This window comes from Prionailurus bengalensis, chromosome D3, assembly GCF_016509475.1.
Source record: "Prionailurus bengalensis isolate Pbe53 chromosome D3, Fcat_Pben_1.1_paternal_pri, whole genome shotgun sequence".
Classification (NCBI taxonomy): Eukaryota; Metazoa; Chordata; class Mammalia; order Carnivora; family Felidae; genus Prionailurus; species Prionailurus bengalensis.
This window is the reverse complement of record NC_057356.1, coordinates 73345119-73369803: the sequence shown is the minus strand read 5'-3', so window position 1 is coordinate 73369803 and position 24685 is coordinate 73345119. Positions and strand designations below refer to the sequence as shown.

The 24685-nt window shown below is 35.1% G+C and overlaps 1 protein-coding gene across 4 annotated transcripts in view; it reads right to left on the bottom strand.

Moving 5' to 3' along the window:
• The window catches only part of CD3H18orf54 (chromosome D3 C18orf54 homolog), a 62881-nt gene that overhangs the window by 37169 nt on the left and 1027 nt on the right, over window positions 1-24685 (bottom strand). For 3 of the 4 annotated variants that reach the window (XM_043558870.1, XM_043558871.1, XM_043558872.1), the window contains 6 exons: window positions 22061-22386; window positions 20195-20983; window positions 19730-19880; window positions 16450-16552; window positions 10028-10159; window positions 8667-8737 (listed from right to left, as the gene is read on the bottom strand). In XM_043558870.1, the coding sequence (XP_043414805.1) occupies window positions 8667-8737; window positions 10028-10159; window positions 16450-16552; window positions 19730-19880; window positions 20195-20983; window positions 22061-22343 (1529 nt within the window). In that variant the 5' untranslated portion in view covers window positions 22344-22386. Of the gene's footprint in view, window positions 1-8666; window positions 8738-10027; window positions 10160-16449; window positions 16553-19729; window positions 19881-20194; window positions 20984-22060; window positions 22387-24685 lie in introns of those variants that run through there. The other variant, XM_043558873.1, reaches the window with a different exon arrangement.

Here is a 24685-nt window from a genome sequence, read left to right as displayed (position 1 = left end):
AGGAGGGTTTTTTTTGAAAGTTTGCCAAGAACTTTAATAATAGGTTTATTTGTATCACACTTAACAAGATACATTCTTCATGTAATTTTCACAATAACTGTGAAATTACACCCTTTCTTTTGGAATACAGTGTATATTATTTAAGAAAGGAAGTATATTCATTAAGATGTACATTTAAGATAGCTAAAATTTTAAAAATAGCACTGAAATATCAGTCACAGTTGAGGAAAACTCATTTTTATTGAGCATGGGGGGAAACAAATGACAATTACGTGGTATTATATCAACAATCTGTTTTCTCTAAAACAAAGCTAAAATTCTAGGTCAGGTCTCAGTGGACAAAATGTAATCATCCCTCAAACAAACTAAGAAAAAAGAAGCCCTTAACTTTGCTCTAAAAATATTCTTCCAGTCTGTCCTCCGTATTACTCATTCAGAACCTCAAGGACCACTCAGAAAACATAAGTTAATCAACAATATTTCAGACCTCTTATTAATAAGGGACCAAGAAAAGCAAGTAATGTAGCAATTATGATGTGCACTAACCTGTTTACTAACAGAAATTACTATTTCGAAGGTGAGCTGAAAGGTGGTGACTACAATGGCCTGTTCTACAGTCTCTAACACAGGTTCGGGGTTCGGTAAGTATGTATTTACATAAAATACATCTTTCACTTTACCCAGGACAAGGGGATGGAAGAAACCAGTACTGTTACTTACTACTACATTATATCTATTTCCCTGTACTCTACTTCTTGGACACTTTTACTCAAATATATTAAGAATCTGGATTTTGCCACCGTTTTGCCAACTTCAGTTGATTTTTGAGATTTGTATCTTCATCACCTAAATGACAATAACTCACCCAAAGTTACTAAGCAATCAGAGGTAAAATTAACTAGACTCTATCATTTCTACATCCTATAGTAAAATCTCTTTACCTAAAGAATTATTTTCTTCCTAGAGACACATATTTATGAGACAGAAGATAATCTGTGAATATACTTTGGACTTAGATCTACCTTTTTTTCAGGCTTATTATTTAACACCTATGATTCAAAAGAAAGAGGAGCACCTGGCTGGCTCTGTCAGTGGAACCTATGACTCCTGATCTCGGGATTGTGAGTTCAAGCCCCACACTGGGTGTGGTGATTGCTAAAAGTAAAATAGGAAGGGAAGAAGGAAGGGAGGGAGGAGAATAGAAAGAGAAGAAGGGATGGAGGGAGGGAGGGACAAGTGGCTAGAATCTTATCTATTTACAACTCTGAGGGCCACAGATCCCTTGCATTTATGGAATCTACAAAATTTAATGTGGGAAAATATTCTCATCTTTATTTTCACTAAATGCTACCTGTAAATTAGCATTTCCTTCCATTATGAATGCAAACAACAGACCCAAATCTGTGACCTCATATGCCAGAGAAATCAGAGATCTTTTCTATTACATTATAGTCATTGCAGGTACCTCAAAATTTCTTTTATAGTCACGACTTCAAAATTACAATAGTTATATAATAGTTACAAAATTACATTAATTACTAAACACATGTACTACACATGTAACCTCAGTCCTTCTGTCTACAATCCAAAAGTTCATATGACATAACTGGCCAACTATTGGACAACTTTGAGCCTTGTTGTTCATCCAGCAAACAGTGAAGTCTCAGTGGTGACCCACTGGTGCTTTCCAATATTCCCTTTCTCCGTTTGCTGATCAACATGTGAACGTTAAGTAAAAGACCACATCATGGTTTAATGCTTTAAGTTACACAAAAGGCCATTTTACTAAATGAATTTTAACTTACCTGTATTTTAAATGTCTTATTTAAATGCAGTAAGAAGCATATGAAATTTAGAAATTAGAAATTTTAGAAATTAGCAATTAGAAATTATTTTAATATTTTCATAACTATAACTCAATATAACTGGTTTCCTTCCTGGTCCTATTTTATGTCTTTAAAAAACAATATTAGGGAGAAAGAAGAAGGATGGGAAGGGAAGGGAGGGGTGTGGTATGATGGGAATGAATGAAAAAGCTAAGCGGTAATGTGAACTCTTTAGTCCCCCTACCTCAGCTACACACAACAGCTTTCATTTCCTTTCATTCCTTTCATTTAACCTCTATCTGCCCTGCTTAGAACAAGACAATCAATCAATCAATCTACTTAGAGAAGAGGCCACCAAAGTGATTTGCTATTTCAAAGGTATGTGTAGGGAGAAGCATGGGGTAAAATTATATAAGGAAATTACTCGAGTTTCTTCTCTAAAAAAGTGAAAAAGCAAGCTAATGGGAAAAATATAAATTTAACAGTTGTGTTACAACACTGAATAGTCATTCACCTTAAAAACTGAAATTTAAGGGGCGCCTGGGTGGCGCAGTCGGTTAAGCGTCCGACTTCAGCCAGGTCACGATCTCACGGTCCGTGAGTTTGAGCCCCGCGTCGGGCTCTGGGCTGATGGCTCAGAGCCTGGAGCCTGTTTCGGATTCTGTGTCTCCCTCTCTCTCTGCCCCTCCCCCGTTCATGCTCTGTCTCTCTCTGTCCCAAAAATAAATAAACGTTGAAAAAAAAAAAATTTAAAAAAAAAAAACTGAAATTTAAAAGATGCATGTCTTATTATGAGAATGTATCGATCAATGAGCCCATAGAAACTTAATAACAGACTGATTTTATGAAAGCAATCAAACTGTATTTTAATTTACTCATTGATACCTTGCCTCTGGTTTTCTATTAGTACTGCTATACTGGCTGTTCTTTTTTTTTTTTTTTTTTTTTTTTTTTTTAATTTTTTTTTTTCAACGTTTATTTATTTTTGGGACAGAGAGAGACAGAGCATGAATGGGGGAGGGGCAGAGAGAGAGGGAGACACAGATCGGAAACAGGCTCCAGGCTCTGAGCCATCAGCCCAGAGCCTGACGCGGGGCTCAAACTCACGGACCGCGAGATCGTGACTTGGCTGAAGTCGGATGCTTAACCGACTGCGCCACCCAGGCGCCCCAATATACTGGCTGTTCTTAAGTATTATGTTTACTGGCCTATATTCAGGCTCGCATCCAGCAACAACTAAACAAAATGCCTACCACTCCCTACATCTTAGCAGAGAACATTAGTATAAAGAAAAATGTTTGCTCTAGGATCATGTTTTACAAATCTGAGAGGTTAATTCTATCTATCTCTGGTATAGAATGAAGACCAGAAAACAGTGGGGAAAAGAGAAGTGAGAAACAGGACAACTTTCTAGCTATCATTAAATCTTCACAGAAAGGCCTTTAACTTGCTGAAAACCATAAAATCTTACACATTCATTTCCAAATTATATATAAAGCAATATACTCTAAAGCCAGTACAAATTATTTTTGGATGACTGATGATTTTGCAATCGTCTCCTACTGCTCACCTTTATAGTGTATGAGCAATACAATTATCGCTCATTCTTCACAGCCAGCCTAGACAGAGTAGCTGGTGGCTTACATGACATACAAGGTTCTAGAAAAGGCCCATGTTCAAAAACTACAATTTTTTCATTTGCTTAAAGATGGCAAATTTCTCTCTTCGAGGTTTCAGTTAATACGTTTTTATCAAGTTCCTAATATGTAAATGCATTAAGACAAAGCTAAGAATTATAAAGATACAAAACAATTACAATTTAGATTCCTATTCAAAGCAAAATCCCTCTGGAAAAAAATAACATCTTAGGCTACTCAGTCTTTTATACTTCTGGTCCAATGAATCTTCCTAGAGAGCAATTATTTCTAATGAAAGAACATAAGAAAACTGAGTGTCCAACAGAGTAAACAGAACCCATACTAAGAGCTTAGTGTTTCCTGAGTCTAATGAAAGACATTTTAAAACTGGTTAGCAGTCAAACTGTTAAAAACAAGAACTTTTATTTGAGGGATACAGAGAGACATAATAGGATTTTCATCCTAGGAAAGGTCATTAAAGCATCCAAGGTATAATCTGCAACTTTTGAAAAAGCTGAGTCTATTTATTTTAAAATATGAAAAGATGGCCATAAACCTAACCAGAAAAATCTGAATTTCAAATCGTCCTTAAAATAATCTACACACTAAAAATAAAGAAAACATGTACTAACATACTTTTAAAAGTTTAAACTTACTTCATATCAGTACTTTACTGATAATAATTTTGAAATGTAAAGTAAAAGCCAAATCAAGATTGCCCCAGCTAATCTAACAGAATCAACAGCTAACAGCCATCTGCAAACATGAATCTTACTCTGAAAATGGCATTTTATATCTAGTCAAGATTACTGATTGTCTAAGCCAGAAAAAAAAGTTACTACTACCAAAAAAAACTTTCAGCTAATGGTAAGTGCCCCTACAATCAGTATCAATTTTTGTGTTCATTTAATTACTTATGGCCCAGTGTTCATTTTCACCAACAAAAACATCTTCCAGGCTATGTACTTAGAAAACATATTTAAGTCTATGACACAAGTTCAATACAAATACTTTTAAGAAACATGGAAAGCTTGAAGTCATCTTCTTTTAAATTTTAAGGCAGAATGAGGTCTTTATACTAGATAATCAATTGAGGCCCTGCACCAGTCCAAATGGATAATGTACTGCTATCATTAATAAGAGGAGTGTTAACAACATAGGCTGTAGAATCAGACCATCTGATTTGAAACCCAGTGCTACCTCTTACTAGTTATATAACCTTGGGCAAGTTAATTACTTGAATTTTATTACCTGATCTGAATTATGAAAATAATAATACAACCTCATAGGGTTGTAAAGATCACACGAATTACTCAAAAGCACTAAGAACACTGACACTTGGTTAAGTGTTCAAAAAATGTTATTATCATTATTTACGGACTCCTACCAGATAGGAATACGATACCAAAATACTATGGCAAACTGTAAAGTAAGGCATTATTTCTACCCAGAAAATTATAAATTATAAAGTCACAGGGAAAAAAATCATACATGCATATATTTTTAAACTATGGAAGTTAAAAAAAAAAAGTGTGTGTGCATACACGTACATACACATAAATATCACGGCAATTAGAGTCAAAAGTTTACATGTCTAGTGTTTCACTTTTCCACCACTTCCTTAGATAACAGAATTCTAAACACATTCTGAAGGACAAAAGGTAGACAAGATTTGTTTAGCCCCACTTCTAGCCAAGTGAAATGGAGTTACTAAAGTAAAAAATTTCAATCTTAGCATTTCCTAAAGCTCAGTATTCCATCTTCTGAGGGCACTTAACATTCACACAACCAAACCCATAAATAAATACCATTCCTCGTGGTAGTCCAGTTTCCTAGTAACTTTGTTAATGTGCTGTGCAAGATTGAAAATTTGAGTATGTAGCGTATATGACATTAAATTGTGAATTAATGTGATATGTAACAGCATATCAACATTTGAAGATACCGGTACTTGATATACTGTTAAGGGAAATTTGCCTCCAAATTTTAAGCTGGAAGGTCACTGGAATAACTTTGAGAAAAGAACCACAACTACATGGTTTTTTTAGGTTTTCAGTACGTACGTTAAGAATTATGTACAAATTGAATTGTCTGTACTGATCCTCGGAACAACAAATAAAAACTCAATTATGAAATAAATAAATAAATACCATTCCCTCTGCAAATACCATGACTATAGGAAAGATTTGTATTCATCTCCACATTTTTTGCTTAAGATAATGTAACTAAGAAAACAGACGGATTAACCCACTCAAGGCATTTAGACCTATCTTTATATCCAGGACATTATGCCCACTTTTGGTTTCTGTAGACAGATGTCAAATAATGACAGATTTATCATTATTATATGTATTCTAGAGGGAATACATAAAAACACATTTCATAAACAAGTTGTTCTTCCATGATATCCATAACAATACTACGTCAAATTGTTGCTGTTACACAAATGAAAAGAGAATCTCTCTAAGCCACTCATATCCATTATATTTAGGCATCTAAGGTTATCTCATTAGGTCTTAAAAACACATTAAAGGAAACAGCACAAGTTTAAGAGAAAAGTTGAGGATTAAACAGTATGTTCCATGAAGCTTAAAAATACCAAGTACAGGATGCAAAAATTCTCAACAAGATATGAGCCAACTGGATCCAACAATACATTAAAAGAATTATTCATCATGACCAAGCGGGATTTATAGCTGGGATGCAGAACTGGTTCAATATCTGCAAATCAATCAATGTGATACATCACATTAATAAAAGGAAGGACAAGAACCACACGATCCTCTCAATAGATGCAGAGAGAGCATTTGACAAAATTCAGCATCCTTTCTTGATAAAAATCCTCAAGAAAGTAGGGATAGAAAGATCATACCTCAAGATCATAAAAGCCATATTCAAAAGACTCATCGCTAATATCATCCTCAATGGAGAAAAACTGAGAGCTTTCCCCCTAAGGTCAGGAACACGACAGGGATGTCCACTCTCGCCACTGTTATTCAACCTAGTATTGGAAGTCCTTGCCTCAGCAATCAAGACAACACAAAGAAATAAAAGGCATCCAAATCGGCAAGGAGGAAGTCAAATTTTCACTCTTTGCAGACGACATGATATTCTGTACAGAAAACCCAAAAGATTCCACCAAAACACTGCTAGAACCAATGCATGAACTCAGCAAAATCAGAGGATATAAAATCAATGCACAGAAATCAGTTCCATTTCTATATGCCAATAATGAAGCAGCAGAAAGAAAAATCAAGGACTCAATCCCATTTATATATAATTGCACCAAAAACCATAAAATACCTAGGAATAAACCTAACCAAAGAGATGAAAAATCTATACACTGAAAACTATAGAAAGCTTATGAAAGAAATTGAAGAAGATACACAGTAAAAGGAAAAATATTCCATACTCATGGATTGGGAGAACAAATATTGTTAAAATACTGATACTACCCAAAGCAATCTACATATTCAATGCAATCCCTATCAAAATAACACCGGCATTCTTCACAGAGCTAGAACAATCCTAAAATTTGTCTGGAACCAGAAAAGACCCCAAATAGACAAAGCAATCTTGAAAAAGAAAACCAAAGCTGGAGGCATCACAATTCTGGACTTCAAGATGTACTACAAAGCTGTAATCATCAAGACAGTATGGTACTGACCAAAAACAGAACTTAGATCGATGGAACAGAATAGAGAACCCAGAAATGGACCCACAAACGTACGGCCAACTAATCTTTGACAAAGCAGGAAAGAATATCCGATGGAATAAAGACAGTCTCTTCAGCAAATGCTGTTGGGAAAACTGTACAGCAACATGCAAAAGACTGAACCTGAACCACTTACTTACATCATACAAAACTAAACTCAAAATGGATGGAAGACCCAAACATAAGACAGGAAGCCATCAAAATCCTCGAGAATGCAGACAAAAACCTCTTGGACCTTGGATGCAGTAACTTCAGACAAAAACCTCTTTGACCTTGGATGCAGTAACTTCTAACTCAACATGTCTCAGGAGGCAAGGGAAACAAAAGCAAAAATGTACTACTGGGACCTCATCAAGATAAAGAGCTTCTGCACGGCAAAGGAAACAATCAGCGAAACTAAAAGGCAACTGACAGAATGGGAGAAGATATTTGCAAATGACATATCAGATAAAGGGTTAGTATCCAAAATCTATAAAGAACTTATCAAACACCCAAAAAACAAATAATCCAGTGAAGAAATGAGCAAAAGACATGAATAGACATGGAAAAATGCTCAACATCACTCATCATCAGGGAAATACCAATTAAAACCACAATGAGATACCATATCACACCCGTCAGAATAGCTAAAAATTGACAACTCAGGCAACGACAGATGTTGGCGAGGATGCAAAGAAAGAGGAACCCTTTTGCACTGCTGGTGAGAATGCAAACTGGTGCAGCCACTCTGGAAAACAGTATGGAGGTTCCTCAAAAAATTTAAAATAGAGAACTATCTGACGACCCAGCAATTGCACTACTGGCTATTTATCCAAAGGATACAGGTGTGCTGTTTCAAAGGGGCACATGCACCCCAATGTTTATAGTAGCACTACCGACAATAACCAAAGTATGGAAAGAGCCCAAATGTCCATCGACAGATGAATGGATAAAGATGTAGTATATATATACAATGAAGTATTATCCACCAATGAAAAAGAATGAAATCTTGCCATCTGCAACAACATGGATGGAACTAGAGTATATTATGCTAGGCAAAATTAGTCAGAGAAAGACAAATATCATATGACTTCACTCATATGTGGAATTTAAGATACAAAACAGATGAACATAAGGGAAGGGAAGCAAAAACAATATAAAAACAAGGAGGGGGACAAAACATAAGAGACAAATATAGAGAACTGAGAGCTGCTGGAGACGCTGTGGAAGGGGGGATGGGCTAAATGGGTGATGGGCATTAGGGAAGACAATTGTTAGGAGGAGCACTGTGTGTTATATATAGGGGATAAATCACTGGATTCTACTCCTGAGATCATCATTGTAATATATGTTAACTTGAATATAAATTAAAAATTAGTATTTTTAAAAATATCAAGTCTATCTATTCTTAGAACTACTTAATTTCTCCTGGAATCTTCTGATTTCAAAGAGATGACTAAAATGGATTTGTATCCATAACATCTTAAGAAATTAGTAGAGAATACTTACTTTTGAAGTGATTTAGTAATAGGAACCATACTTTCCTTCAACTGTAATTGAGAGAAATTGTCTTCTGAAACCTATTATTAAAAACACCAAATATAACAAAATATTGAAAATATTATGTAACTATAAACTTAAGTGCTACTTAGTATGTGAAAAATGAGAACATTAAAAAACAGTCTGCATTTCCAAGGAAATAATTCTAGCAAATAATTTTCAGTAAAGCATTATTTTCTTTATTCTAAAAATAAAACTACTACTTATTCATCTTTCAACTATGCTTCTAAATTATATGTCCAATAAAAATAAAACCTTGGCTTCAAATTAAGACTATAATGAACAAGGTTATGTCTCAATGATGTCTAAAACAGGAGGGGGAAAAAGGGATAGATTACACGCTATACGTTACTGTAATAATCATTAAAATGTATAGAAAAATTGAAATACAATTCAGGCTTGACAGTTTCCAAGAGCTGATCCATTCATTTGTAATTTAAACTGAATTTCATAAAGCTCCACTGAATAAGAATAACAAAGCAATGACAATAAAAATATTTATTAAGTATTTACCAGCTATTAAGTTTTTATCAGAAGCCAAGCACTATATAAGTACTTCACATAGTCTGTCTCAATTTATCTTTTCAACAACCACATTTCACAGAAGAAGAAACTAAAACTAAAACTAAAGAGGTTAAGAGATTTGTACAAATACTGCACTTGCTAGTTAAGTGGCAGAATTAGAATTTACAATCAGACTTGTGAGAATATAAACTTTATGTAAATACTGTACTATTGTGAAGAAAACTCAACCCCTATAGAATAGCAGTCCAAAGCACCAAGAGATTTCAAAATTCCTAGGAAATACATAAAAACACAATGGTTTTGAAATAAAATTTTACATTAACTATAAGAAAAGTCAAACACATGGTAACAATAAAATTTCAGCAGACATAGGTTATGTAGAGAAGTCCAAAGTTAAAAAGGATTTCCAGGCCTCCTCAAATATAAATACAAAAAGTTGGGTTATACCAATAATGTTGCAGTGCATTAAAAAACAATTCCTACAATCCTTCCATAACTATAATTGTAACACTGTCATATCTAAACAAGATGCTGTATTTATAACCATGAACAAAAGAGGATAATCTATTCAGGGGTACACAGCTACAGAAATGTAACAGTATTAAATTTGAGTTAATTTTTACAAAAAATAACAGTATTACAACTCTAGAACGTGAGTTATGTGGCATGTTTATTGACATAAAACTAGAGGTCAAACTGAAAAAGATCTGGGAAGGTATCGTATATCTCCACAGATCTTAATTCACATTCACAGATCTCAATTCATAAATCAAGTTTGTGCTTACTTGCTTAATTTCTTCTTTCAGATCTACAGTTTTATTCTGATTAAAACTTTCTTGTACTGCTTGAAGATTAAATAACATTTGTTTCAGGGCTTCAACAGGTCCATGATGTTTCCCTCCAGAAAGGGTACAGCTCTGACATAAAACAGATGAATGATTAACCAAGCAAATTCATGGAGGAAAAAGTTTTATTTTGTATTTTCCCCACAATACAAAATGCAAAAATTCAAATCAATAATGTGTTTTGAAAAGTCATTATTGTAACTCAACACCTCCTCTTACCCAATTGCGAGATAAGTTATTTAGAGACAACCATGAAGTTAGTCCCTGCTCTTTTCAAATGAACAGTACATGTTCACATTTGCAATGCTTTCATTTATACATTTAAAATCACAGATTTTTAGAAATGGAAGGTCCTCAGAGCTCAGGTAGGCCAACATGCTCTTTCTCGGGTATGTAAATAAAGCTAGTTATTAGCTGAACAAGAACCAGAATTTCAAATACAGCATTCTCTAAACACTTTTAAATGTTTTCACACAGAGAATACTAGTTTTTCACTTATTCATTGGTCACACATTCCTTGCTATGTAAAAAAACACCCACACCTCAATTATCAACCGATCTTACCTGCAACCAAAGAAGGCAGCAGCACTAAATAACATGATCAGGATTCTTTTAAGAGAATCCATAAGGGATATTTTTTAAAACTTTTTTTCAAGTCTTCTTACCAACCTATTATTTTTATATCTTTCAAATGAGCTGCTGTGTCCTGGTAGCTACCACATAATAATATATTTCAGTATAGACAATATAACTGACATACTATTTAAACTTCAAGTCTAGAGGAAGATGTTGACAAGCACAAGAATATTAGAAATAGAATCTCATTAGTGAAGAGGTTCAAAGTTAAGCACGCTCTCCACAACTACATGAACAGAGTATAAGAAATGGGATATAGAAATGTAAAATGGTGCAGCTGCTGTGGAAAACATTATGGCAATTCTTCAAAAAATTAAACACAGAATTACCCTATGATCCCCTTCTGCCTATATAGGTAGAAGAAATAAAAGTACAGACTCAAAACAGATTATTTATACACCCATATTTATAGCAGCATTATTCACAATAGCCAAAAAGTGGAAACAACCCAAGTATCCATCACAGATGAATGGGTAAACAAAACATGGTGCATACAATGAAGTATTATTCAGTCTAAGAAAGGAAGGAAATTTTGACATATGATACAACATGGATGAACCTTGAAGACATTAGGTTAAGGGAAATAAGCCAGTCACCAAAAGACAGATACTGTATGGTTCTTACATGATGCCATGGACTGAACTGTACCCCTCCCAACAAAAATTCATGTTGAAGCCCTAACCTCAAATGCAGCTATATTTGGATATAGGGCCATAAGGAAGTAATTAAGGTTAAATGAGGTCATACGGGTAGGGCCCACATACCACAGGATTAGTGTCCTTCTAATAAAAGACACCTGACAGCTCAAGGAAAGGCCATGGAAGGACACTGTGAGAAAGCAGCTGCCTACAAGCAAGGAAGAGAGCCTTCACCACGAACAGAATCAGCTAGCCCTTTAATCTTAGATCCAGCTAGAACCTTGATCTTAGATTCCCCAAACTGCAGAACTGTGAGAAATAAATTTCTACTGTTTAAGCCACCCAGGCTAAAGTATTTTGTTATCACAGCCGACTAATAAAACACGTAAGGTTCCTAGAGTAGTCAAATTCATAGAGACAGAAAGCAGAATGGTGCTAGCCAGAGGCGGGGCAAAAGAGGAACGGGGAGTTAGTATTTAATGAGTATAGTTTCAGTTGGGGAAGATGAAGAAGTTCTACACATGGACAGTGGTGATGGCTGCACAACAATGTGAACGTACTTACTGCATAGAACTGTACACTTAAAAATGGTTAAAATAGTAAATATTATGTTACACATATTTCACCAAAATTTAAAAAATAAAGAAAAATAGGGACGCCTGGGTGGCTCGGTTGGTTAAGCTTCCATCTTTGGCTCAGGTCAAGATCTCACAGTTCATAAGTTTGAGAGCCCCGCATCAGGCTCTCTGCTATCAGTGTAGAGCCTGGAGCCTGCTTCAGATCCTCTGTTCCCCCTCCTTTGCCCCTCCCTCACTCATGCTCACACCTGCTTATACACTCTCTCTCAAAAATAAACAAATATTTTAAAAAGTGATAAAAATAAAGAAAAATAAACAAGGATTATGGATTCAATTAGCCTTATCCTCCTGACTCTTATAGACAGACCTGAGGCATTACCTCTAAGTTACGTGCATTCAGCCACTGCCTTAAAAAAATAAACATTAAAAAAAAATTTTTTTTTCTAGTTGCCTGATGCCAACCATAAGGGTTACAAAAGCCTGGAGTGGATTTTTCATGCAAACTAGTGATCAGAGTTCCAAAAAGAAAACTATGAAACACATTATACAAACTATTTGTGCAATTCACTAATGAATATTTAATAAATGTTGGTATGTCTGATAGAATTTGTCCTGAGACTTGTCATTAAAACTTGAGTGAATGTCTTGGAGTATATCTTTTTTGTGTAGCTCTCTCAGAACTATAGTAATGTTTCACATATTCAAAAAACAATTTAAACCAAATAGAATGTGGTTTAAACCCAGTAAGTACAATAAAAATTAACAACCTAACAGTATTACAATTGAACAACATGAACACACTGAAGGGTTGGGAAGAAAATAATTAACCAAGGTAACTTTGGAAAACAGTAATTTGACTGGATATTGTAAGGCTAAAGATAAAAAGAACTATACATAAATAATGTGATCTAGTTAGTAAATTCGTTCCTTACAGGGATATGGATTAGCAATTGTCAAACTATATGTATGCTAAGAATGAACGAATAGTTAAGAGACTATGGATAATAATAGGATTCTTACCAGTGGAGAAAGAAGTTACAAATAAGTAACAAGAAAGGCTTAAAATAAGCCATGCAGGACTGAACTGGAGTCAAAGGTATAAGTATAAACTCACGATTTTATACATACATATAAACTATGACACATATACAAATACAGAAATATAGATGTGCATGTGTGCACAGTCTCAAAATATCTCTAACGTTTATTAATTACAAGAGGAAACTGTAATTTTACTAAAGAGACAGCCAGTAGACACCAAGTGTTCAAGGTTAACATCACCAAGTATTAACATAACTGTGTATATTAATATATTATTCACATATTGCTATGGACTGAATGTTTGTGTTCCCCTAAAATTCTTATGTTGAAGTCTAATCCCAATGTGATGGTATTTGGAGAATGGACTTTAGTGAAGTAATTAGGTCATCAGGGTGGAGCCTTCATGAATGCGATCAGTGCCCTGATCCAAGAGACACAAGAGGGCTTGTTTCCTCCCTGTTCTCTGCCATGGGAAATTATGTGGAGAAGATGGCATCCTGGGAAGCAGGACCTCACCAGACACCTTGATCTTGGACTGCTCAGCCAACAGAAATAAATGTGTGTTGTTTAAGCCACCATGTCTATGGCATATTTATTAAAGTAGCCCAACTAAGACACATTATCAGACACAAATCAATGATATCAATGTAACATGAACCCTCTGATATGATGCACTGAGAAGGGCATAGCATGATTCCTATTGCATTCTTGCCAAAATGCATAACCTCATTCTGATCATGAGAAAACGTCAGACAAACCCAAACTGAGGAACTATCAACAAAATAACCAACCAGTACTCTTCAAAAGTGTCAAGATCATGACAGACAAGGGAAGACTGAGGAACTACCACAGACTGATGTAGATTAATGAAAACTGACAATTGGGGGCACCTGGATGGCTCAGTTAGACATCTGACTTCGGTTCAGGTCATGATCTCATGGTTTGTGAGTTCAAGCCCCACATCAGGCTCTGTGCTGACAGCTCAGAGCCTGGAGCCTGCTTCAGATTCTGTGTGTGTCTTTCTCTCTGCCCCTCCCCTGCTCGTGCTCTCTCTCAAAAATAAACATTTAAAAAAAAATTTTTTTAAGACCATTTTAAAAGGAATCATGACAATTAAATGCAATGTTGAATCCTGGAATAGGACACTGGTAGAGAAACTAGTGAAATTAGAGTAAGGTCTATAGTTTAGATAACAAAATTATACCTAAGTTAATTCCCTGTCTGTGATCATTATACTACAGTATATGAGATGATAGCATTAGGGAAGCTGAAAGAATGGTGACAGGAATTTTGGGTGCATCTAAAATTATTAAAAACAAAACAAAAACACCCTGGTAGTGAGATTGTGTGTGTACTGGCAGGGGAAAAGGGACCACTGATTAGTATTTAACATTCATTCATCTCAAACTTAAAAGAACTTCTACAAATTTGTTCTTCTACTAGTGCTTTTTACCTAAGTAAATGGCATCACCCAATCTTTTAGCTGCTTGGCTCAAACATCTTAAATTCATTCTTTGAATTCTATCTCCATCCTACTAGGTCTATCTTCAAAATATATGCCAAGTCTACCCATTTCTGACTACGTCCAATGTACCCACCCTAAGCCAATCCTATCCCAAAAGACTGAAAAAGTCTCCTAACTAGGTTCCCTGCTCCTTCACCAGCTCCTTTTAAGTCTATGCTCCATATAGCTGCCATTTTATATTTTAGAATGTAGATCTCATCATTTCATGCTTCCACTCAAAACACTCCAGTGACTTCTCATCTCACCTAAATATAACATAAAAATCTTCATTCCATCACTTGTAAGATGCTACATGCTCTGGTTCCTGGTTATCTCTCCATCTTACCATCCTTCTCTTGTTCATTCTGACTGAGCTACACTACTAGAGTCTGATATTTCTTTTTTTTTAAATTTTTTTTTTCAACGTTTATTTATTTTTGGGACAGAGAGAGACAGAGCATGAACGGGGGAGGGAGGGACAGAGAGAGAGGGAGACACAGAATCGGAAACAGGCTCCAGGCCCTGAGCCATCAGCCCAGAGCCTGACGCGGGGCTCGAACTCACGGACCGCGAGATCGTGACCTGGCTGAAGTCGGACGCTTAACCGACTGCGCCACCCAGGCGCCCCTAGAGTCTGATATTTCTTAAACATGCCAAATACAATTCTGCCTTGGGGTTTCTGCAATTACTATTACTTTTACATGTAAAGTTATTTCCTCAGGAATATCTGGCTTATTCACTCATTTTAGATTTTTGCTCAAGTATCACCTCAACAGAGAGATCATTCCTGACTACCCTATCTAAAATTGTACCTGTATTTTCCTATCCCAGCTAATGTTTCTTTATAATACTTACAGTACTCCCTTATATGTCACATACTATATATTTGTTTAGTTTGTCTCTCCAAGTGGAATAAAAAATCCAAGACACAAGGATTTCCTTCCTCTTATTCACTACTGGGGAGACAGTTCCTAAAGAAGTGCTTGGCCCTCAAACATTTATCAAATACATATTTAATAATTAAGCTTCACTTACCCAACATCTGCTATAGTATCTTACACAAAGTTCTAAGATCAAACATATTATGAAAGTCTCTACTTTCTCTAGTAAATTTCATTGAAGGAACTCAGTTTACTAAATTTTTCAGTTAATTTTTGAGTGTTCAACCTCCCAAATCTTCCAGATTTTAAGATCCCAAAAGTATGGTTTCAATATTTAACAGCCATAGCTGTATTTCTATGTCAAATTATATATAATTCCTTACGTGCATACATACACATTATTTTTTATTGTAGGGTTACATGCAAGATGCACATATGTTGATTTTGCAAAATTGGGTAATAATTTTCCTATTTTAAATTATAGAGATTTATGTGGCCCCTGGGTGGCTTAGTCAGTTAAGCATCTGACTTTAGCTCAGGCCATGATTTCATAGTTTGTGGGCTCGAACCCCACGTCGGGCTCTGTGCTGACAGCTCAGAGCCTGGAGCCTGCTTCAAATTGTGTCTCCCTCTCTCTGCTCCTCTCTCCCTCCCTCCTCCCTCTCTTTCTCAAAAATAAACATTAAAAAAATTTTCTTTAATTAAAGAGGTCTATAATTTTTTCTTAGTTAGAAACACAACTCTCAATAATCAACCATCCTATGGGAAAATATAACTTACTTTATAATGGTATGCTTTATACATTGTCCAAAAAAACCCAAAAACAAACAAACAAACAAAAACATAATTTAAGCTCTCTGTAGCATTCAATCCCAGGTCCCTCTACTTTAAAATACTAAAATAAAATTATGAATAATTCTAGGAGTGATGCTTTTATGCATTTATGTTGAGGAAGAGGGGATTTGAATCTTTTTTTTTGTTTTGTTTTTTAACAACTCAGAAATTAAAATCTGTAGTCATAAATCCTTTTAATAAGTTAAAAAAATCCTCTTTTAAGAAGTTAAAAAGATTTAATTTCACCCACCTGATTATCATTATTTAAAATATCTTCGAGGAACCCTTTAGTACACTTTGCCCTTGAAGTTTGTTGAGGATTATCATCAGAGTTAACAGGAACAGGAGATTTGCTAAATAGGATTTAAGGATACAAGAAAGTAATTAAGTTCCCAATTTATAGAAATTAGTCTATAACTGAATGGTTATCATTTAAATACAAATAATCACCAAGAAACAACCATTGCGAATACAATTCATATTGATTTTGCTTGGTGATTCCCTATCTCCCTAAACTGATATTAGAATCTCACCCTCCCTATCTCCTTGTTTCTCCTTTAGAGCTTTTTTTTTTTTTAATATATATTTTTTAAGCTTATTTATTTTTGAGAGAGAGAAAGAGGGAGAGAGAGCACGTGCGTGCCAACAAGTGTGAGCAGGGGAGGAGCAGAGAGAGAGGGAGACACAGAATCCGAAGCAGGCTCCAGGGTATGAGCTGCCAGGACAGAGCCCAACAAGGGGCTCCAACTCCTGAACTGTGAGATTGTGACCTGAGCTGAAGTCGGAGGCTTAACCGACTGAGCCACCCAGGTGCCCCTCTCCTTTAAAGCTTTAAGAAAAAACTATCAAGTAAAAACATTAGTCCTCAAACAAATAAGCCTTGAACTATGGCTACACTCCAAAAGCTCATTTGTGTGAAATAAGCAGTACATTTTTCCAAATAAACAGTTAGTTACCCAATGATAATAAAAACCCCCACAAATATATGAGTTTCTACTGGGATGATAGTTACATGCTCTTCCACGTCAAAGCAACAGGTCCTGCCCTCCAGAACAGGCATTAATAAAGAGGACAGATTATAGTAGGAAAAAGATCAATTGTGAAATTAAAACTCCTGAGTTCAAACCTCAATCCCACTCACTATGTGACTTTATATAATTTATCTACCTAAACTTCAGTTTTACATTAGTAGTCCCACTTATCTCACAGAAGTATTGCATAAATTAACTCTATGTACCTGGCACAATAAATATTAGTTTCTTTCTTGATGTTTCAAGGGACAGTAGGGCAACCCCAGCAAAAGTCAGAATTCTCCCAAAACAAATTCTATTAGTCACAGAGAACAAAGTCATTCTTTCTTATTTATATATCAACATAAAATGTGTTTCTAACTCAAGTAATCAGATATCTAAGAATCTTTCCCTAACATATAAATGTCACAATTCTAATTTTTTATTAATAATTAGCAGCACTTCATTATTGACTCCTTTGATTTGTAACTTACTAGGAGGTTTTTCTTACTCCCATGTAGTCTTTTCTCACATTCTTTACCAAAGGAGTTTGCACATCCATCTACCACCATCAAAAAGCATTTACCAGATTACTGAAGATGGGTGTGGGATACATAAGAATTCATTATACTATTCTTCTACTTTTGTATTTCTTGGAAATTTTCCATTATAAAAATGTTAAACAAATTTAAAAAAGCAGTTATCTGATTGTGGTTGTGTTCTACCTTTCAGTATACTACCTTGACTACTTCCTAGTCAATTTTTGTTTTGATGGTAGATTGACAATAATTTGTCAACACCATACTAAGGTCAGGTCTATTCCTTCTGACAATCCATCATTCATTTTATGTACAAACATACCCATCACAATATGAATTCAATCTTCCAGAAGTCAACTTCTATATGCAAGGTACTGGGCCAAACCAACGATTATAATAATAATTATACAAGCATAAATTATAGTATCTAATTACATAATACACTAAAAGCATTCAAAAATTTTATTCTTAAACACCTCTGATACTATTTGCTCACCCATTCTTGTTGGTTGCAATTGAAAGTAAAGTATTATAGCTATGGTACTTTACAATTACCAAGACCAACTGACAAGAAAATAAGAAATTAGAAAAAAAGTTTAAGAATTAAGTGAGCTAATTATTAACCCAAGTTTCAAAAAATAAAGATACTATTGAAGCAACAATTGAGAAATGAAGCTAAATGAGGAAAAAAAATATTCTGGATAATTATCACCACTATTAACAATTTACAAGACAGCTCATCATAAGTCAGAAATTGTCCTAAGTACCTTATATTCTCTACTCAAATGAATCCTCACAACAACCCCAAGTAGAGAATTTATATAAGGTCTTGTACAAAGCAGTTTAACTTGTATAAGGTGTCAGCAAAGACAAAAAAAGTAACAGAGCTACGATTCCAAACCAGAATTATAGTAAGTGTCCATATTAAAAAAAAAAAATAAGATGTTCAACTGAGAAGTGATCAAAAAATGGATCCAGCAATTAACAGACTCTGTCTATAACAGAGTATGACAGAATGAAAGTTTAGACAACAGAAGATAATAAATTATCAGAGCGTAAGGCAGGATACAGGGTTACCAAGAATGCATTTCTTATGAGTTCAGACAATAATATCACTAAGGAAAAAAGCTTTCCTACCTAAGCTCAATTCTTACTCCACACCCACATTCATAGGTATCAATGTAAACAGTTTAAATTATTCTGAGAAACCATGTTGTAACAAGGTTAAGCACACAAATAAAAACAATATTAGAAACTACAAAAATGTATTACAATAGACCATACCAAAACACCACCACTGTTTAAGAAAAATAACGACTAAGAGAAAATAAAATGTAAATGAAAAAAATGGATAACTGCATAACTCCGTATATGGAAAGAATATAGAGGGAGAAAAAACTTAAAAGTAAAAAGAAAACAACAAGAATTTCATAGCATTCCTCCATCTGCAAAATAGGTTGCTTTTGGTTGTGATTTTTCACCAGTAAAATCAGTATTTTACGGTGTAACAAAAAAAACACATAGAGAAGACAAAAGTTGTATAATGTGCCTAAGGTTATGCAACATTACACCATCTTGTGGTAACAACTGAAAAATGCAATTCAAAGAAACAACACAAAGGCAACATTCTATAGAATTAACATGTCACTATAATTGTCAATTATCACAGAGTTATGTAAAAAATAAACTAACTGGGGCGCCTGGGTGGCTCAGTCAGTTAAGCATCTGACTTCAGCTCAGGTCATGATTTCACAGCTCGTGAGTTCAAGCCCCACATCCGGCTCCGTGCTGACAACTCAGAGCCTGGAGCCTGGTTCAGATTCTGTGTCTCCCTCTCTCTCTGTGCACGTCCCCTGTTCTGGCTGTCTCTCTCAAAAATAAACATTGAAAAAAATTTGTTAAATAAATTAAATAAATTAACTGTTCACATGACATTTTTCACTTGGAGAACTAAAAACTTTTTCCATTGTAACTTACGTACAAAGTAACAGGGATATTTTCCCATGATCTTTCTGCTTCAAGTTTATCTAATGAACAAGGACTATCATCCTTTTTCTTAGACTTCGGTAACTCTTCAGCACAATGCTCTAGATTTCTCTTGGCCTTCAGGATAAGCAATTCAATTTTGTCACCTAATTTAAAAGATTAAATTAATTCAAGAAAAAAAGTAAATGCAGAGCACAACAAAATCTCAAAGGCAACAAACAAGAATTCAGATAATTTAGAATATACACACATCTGTAACAAATTTTTTAATGACATTTCAAAGGAAAAAAGGGGAGAAGAGACATTTTCTAGGCACAAAATGATACATAAATGAAGACCATCATGTGTTCAAGATTTATCATCTGTTCATTACATCAAGAATGTAACATAAAAGCTCCTAGACATTAGGTCAAACTTATAGCACTTTCTTTGGTTCTTAAAAATAAAACAAAACAATTACCACTGAATGGCTTTTTGCTTTGTCCTGGGAGAACTGGATTCTCACATTGACACTGGCTATGTTGAGAATCACATTTACATTCATTAATCAATCCTTTATCATCATTCAAGGAATCTGAAATGTTTGAGGGTTCAAAAGAATATTCAAAACAATCTAATTTATTCATAAGTCGAGAAGTTCTTTGTGCCTGGTAACTATGTCTAGGGGAACACCGATCTTCTTTAAATATTTTATATATCCTTTGACTATTTGTATCAGGTAGCAAGTCTTGATGGTGGAGCCACACTGGGTAGGTGAAATCAGGTATACTAGTTATCCCTGAAACATTAAGGTCCGATTTCTGGCTAGTGAGCCATCTTGGGTAATTCTTTTCAAGATTGTGTTCTGAACTGTCCTCGAAAGACAATTTCTTGGGAAAAGGTAAAGATGGTTCAGAAACGCATTTATTAGTCTTACTCACAAGTTTTGGGTTTTTCAGCCTACCACATTGCTTTTCATTTATATTTGTGTATACAACGGGAGTAACTAAGTTATCCTTGCACATGGGAGTGGAGGGTTCTTGAAAATTTGTATTCTTCTCAGTATCTGATGAACTCAGTCTTCCAATGCATTTCTTCTTTTTCTTGCTAATTCGATGATTTGATCCAACATAAGCAAAAGAAAATGATCCATCTGCTGGAAGTTTTAATAGATCATCAGTTGTTAGGCTAATGGAGTCTATGTCATTAACAGTCTCTCTTCTACAGGATAAGGACAAGGAGCTTTTTTTGTGATCAACATTTTCAAAAGCTGAAAAACAAAGCATAGTTCTGTTTATTTCCCACAATCACATACAACAATAGTTCATTACATTAACAGTAAATGAGAATTAAGAATTTGTCATTTTTGCTGCTTCCCTTTATCTTCACTAAAGTTTGATTAAAAGTATAAATAGTATAGGTTGATGAAATACAATGTGTTTTCTCACATCTCTTCAATTTGTTTTAACTAAGTTGTACATTTTTTTCTCCAACCTGTAAGTTTTCCCTTGTTCTTTATTTACTGTTTAACCTTTTTTCATCTAGACCTACCCAGTGCACTAATACACTCATATTATTATTAGTCACTCGACACTGGCTGCAACATAGAAGAAAAATATGCTATTAAACTATGTGGAAAAATAATTTGCTTTCTGCCAATTAAGCCTGCAACAGCATTAACACAAAAAGAATAGCTGTCCTAACAGTCTTCTGGAATATATATTGCTCACATACTTCTAAGAGTTGAATGAAAAAATTTTCCATACTAGGGCTATTCCATAAGTCTTCAGTAAAGTGTTAACTGGGTTATCAATAGATGCATTTTCCAAAGTTGTCTTCATGGGAACTGCATCAAGGAAAAACTCTTAACATCTTATATTATTGTCCTATAGAATACAGATCAGGAAGACAGACAGAGTCTTATCACGTCAACTGGGATTGATCAAGTATAAATTCAGAAAGACTGAGATTTATCTGAAGTCATCAAGCTAGTTAATGAAACCTAGAACCACCATGTCAATGCTCTTTCCATTATGCCAAAATAAAATGGCTTAAGGGTTTAGGATCAACCACCTGCTATTATTAGTCACATTCATCAGCTTCCCCTCCAAGGTCACAAGAAGATCTTAGCTGAAAATTCTTGAGAACCAGAGAATTACAGAATTATTTAAGAAAAATATCCAGACCTCCATATTACAGAAGTCATTTCTACCCCAAAGGAAAAAAAAAAAAAGTGTCTAGTTTTTCAAGGCTACAACACATCTTTCAAATGCTTTATTTAAATCAGTGGGGGGTAACACACACACACACACACACACACACACACACACACAAAATAAAAGCATACCATTGTTTGGTTTACAAATATAGTTGGAGAATTCTGGCATATGAGCAGAACACCTATTGTTGTTAATCTTTCCAGTTTTTGCACCAGGATACATCTGGCTTAAATCAAAATCATCAATATAGGCCTGTAGAGCCTGAGAGGCAGAACTATACAGTTTATCCTTATACTGAAAAGAGCCATCAGAGTTAGAGGAATTGCTACCACTCAGGCTGCAGCTTGCTAGCAGAGAAGATACTGAAGATTCCCGAGAACAAACTCTGTGTTTTGTAATTGATTTTGCCATGGCTTCCTCAAAATGGGTTATTTCTATTCATTTCTCTTAAAAACTGTAATACAAAAACAATAGGTTAAGGTTCCATTAAAGGGAATAGCCATATAGAGAGAAATTACTAAATTTGTAAACTTTTTATAATCTTCTTTAAAGAATAAAATCCATTTCTATAATTTTTAGGCAATACACATTGATTTTCTATATTATAATTATTGTGAATTCCTTCATCATTGATTTAGAAAACATTTATTGAGTACCCACTATGTGCCTGGAATTGTGTACACATAATTATCTGAGAACAGTACCAAGAGAAGAGTACTCACTATTTCAAAGTCCTAAAAACTACTGATGAGCAGTCTTTTCTTATGGGAATAGATTCTATGACATCACAATACCTAACACTCCCCTATACAGACTATTTTTCAATTCATAAGCCTACTATTATACACTGCAGATAGTAGGTGCTCAATAAATTTTTAAAGGCATCAAATGAGGTATTAGAAACAAGAAGCAAGAACAGAATATCCACTTTTAATGTTGTAAATGCCAATATGTAACTTTTGCCAGCCCTTTCCTCGGAAAAAAAAACTAAGAACAAAGTAATTAACAGTATTTATTATAAAGAAATAAACCACAAGTTTATTGAGCTAGCAACATGCTCTTTTCCTAAGATAATATCGTTATTGTTAATCATTTTCTCACCTTCATTTTTGGCAATACACTTACCATTTTCACTTCTTATGTTACACAGATTCAACCTACCTCTCTTTTAAAAGAGACTTAGATAATTTGGAAATTGACAACATACTCATCTTAGAATAGTAATAACAGGATCTATTTCAAATAGGATCATTTGAAAAACTAAAATGTAACAAACAGGTGTTACTTCAGTAAGATATGATACTCCTAAAAATTAAATCAGTGGAAATGGATTTTTTTCTGTACTAAAAAGGAAAGATTAATGTCTAGGACTTAACACATGCTATAATGTTATAAAGTTAATATGTTCAACTTTGGGCTACAATTTGGGGAATGTTTAAGTTAGAACAACTTTTAATGTAATCTTAGTAACTATCAAATTTGACTTTAAAATATTGAAAGTTTTCCATTTAAAGAAGAGTAAAACAGCATCCTGCCTCAGCTTTAGAGCACGCATCTGCCTTTGCAGCCACAGAACAGAAGATAACGGTTAATTAGCCTCTCTGATTTCCCTGAATACTGTCATGTTGGTATGCCTCCAAAGAATGGCTAGACTAAGTCAGCTGTGCTCTTTCTTTACCGCTTTCACTAATGATGTTTAAATTTTCTCAAGTAAATATGGCTTGACCCAACATTTTCTCCCTTATTCCAACGAAATAAGTCAGAGAAAGACAAACCCCATACAATTTCACTCATATGTGAAATTTAAGAAACAAAACACTCGAACACAGGAGAAGGGACCAAAAAAGGAGAGAGGAAACCAAACCGTAAGAGACTCTTAAGTACAGAGAACAAACAGGTTTGATGCAGGGAGGTGGGCAGGGAATGGGCTAAATGGGTGATACCCTTAAGGAGGGTACTTGTGGGGTGTGGGTGGCTCAGTCGGTTAAGCCTCCGACTTCAGCTCAGGTCGTGATCTCACAGCTCGAGAGTTCGAGCCCCGCGTCGGGCTCTGTGCTGACAGCTCAGGCCCTGGAGCCTGCTTCGGATTCTGTCTCTGCCTCTCTGTGCCCTCCCCTGCCCGCGATCTGTATCTGTCTGTCTGTCCCTCTCTGTCTCTCAAAAATAAACATAAAAAAAAAAAAAAAATTAAGGAAGGTACTTGCTGTGACGATCACTGGGTGTATATGTTAGTGATGAAACACTAAATTCTACACCTGAAACCAACTTACCATATGTTAAACAATTAGAATTTAAATAAAAACTTGAAATAAAAAACAAAAACAAAAACGAACCCCTAAAAGGCAAAGCTGTTGGATTACAGTTCTCAGTAAGTGGGTAACAACATTTATTTTAGTTCATAGGAGGGCAGAAAGAAAAGCCAGAATTGAATTCTTCTTGGGGAGAGCTCCCCAAAGTATACAAAAGTAGAATGAACACTTTAACGTTTATTTATTTTTGAGAGAGAGAGAGAGACAGAGTATGAACGGGGGAGGGGCAGAGAGAGAGGGAGACACAGAATCGGAAACAGGCTCCAGGCTCTGAGCCATCAGCCCAGAGCCCGACGCGGGGCTCGAACTCACGGACCGTGAGATCATGACCTGAGCCGAAGTCGGACGCTCAACCGACTGAGCCACCCAGGCGCCCCTAGAATTAACACTTTAATAAACCCCCGTGCACCCGTTACCCTGCTTCAAACAATCACCCACACACCC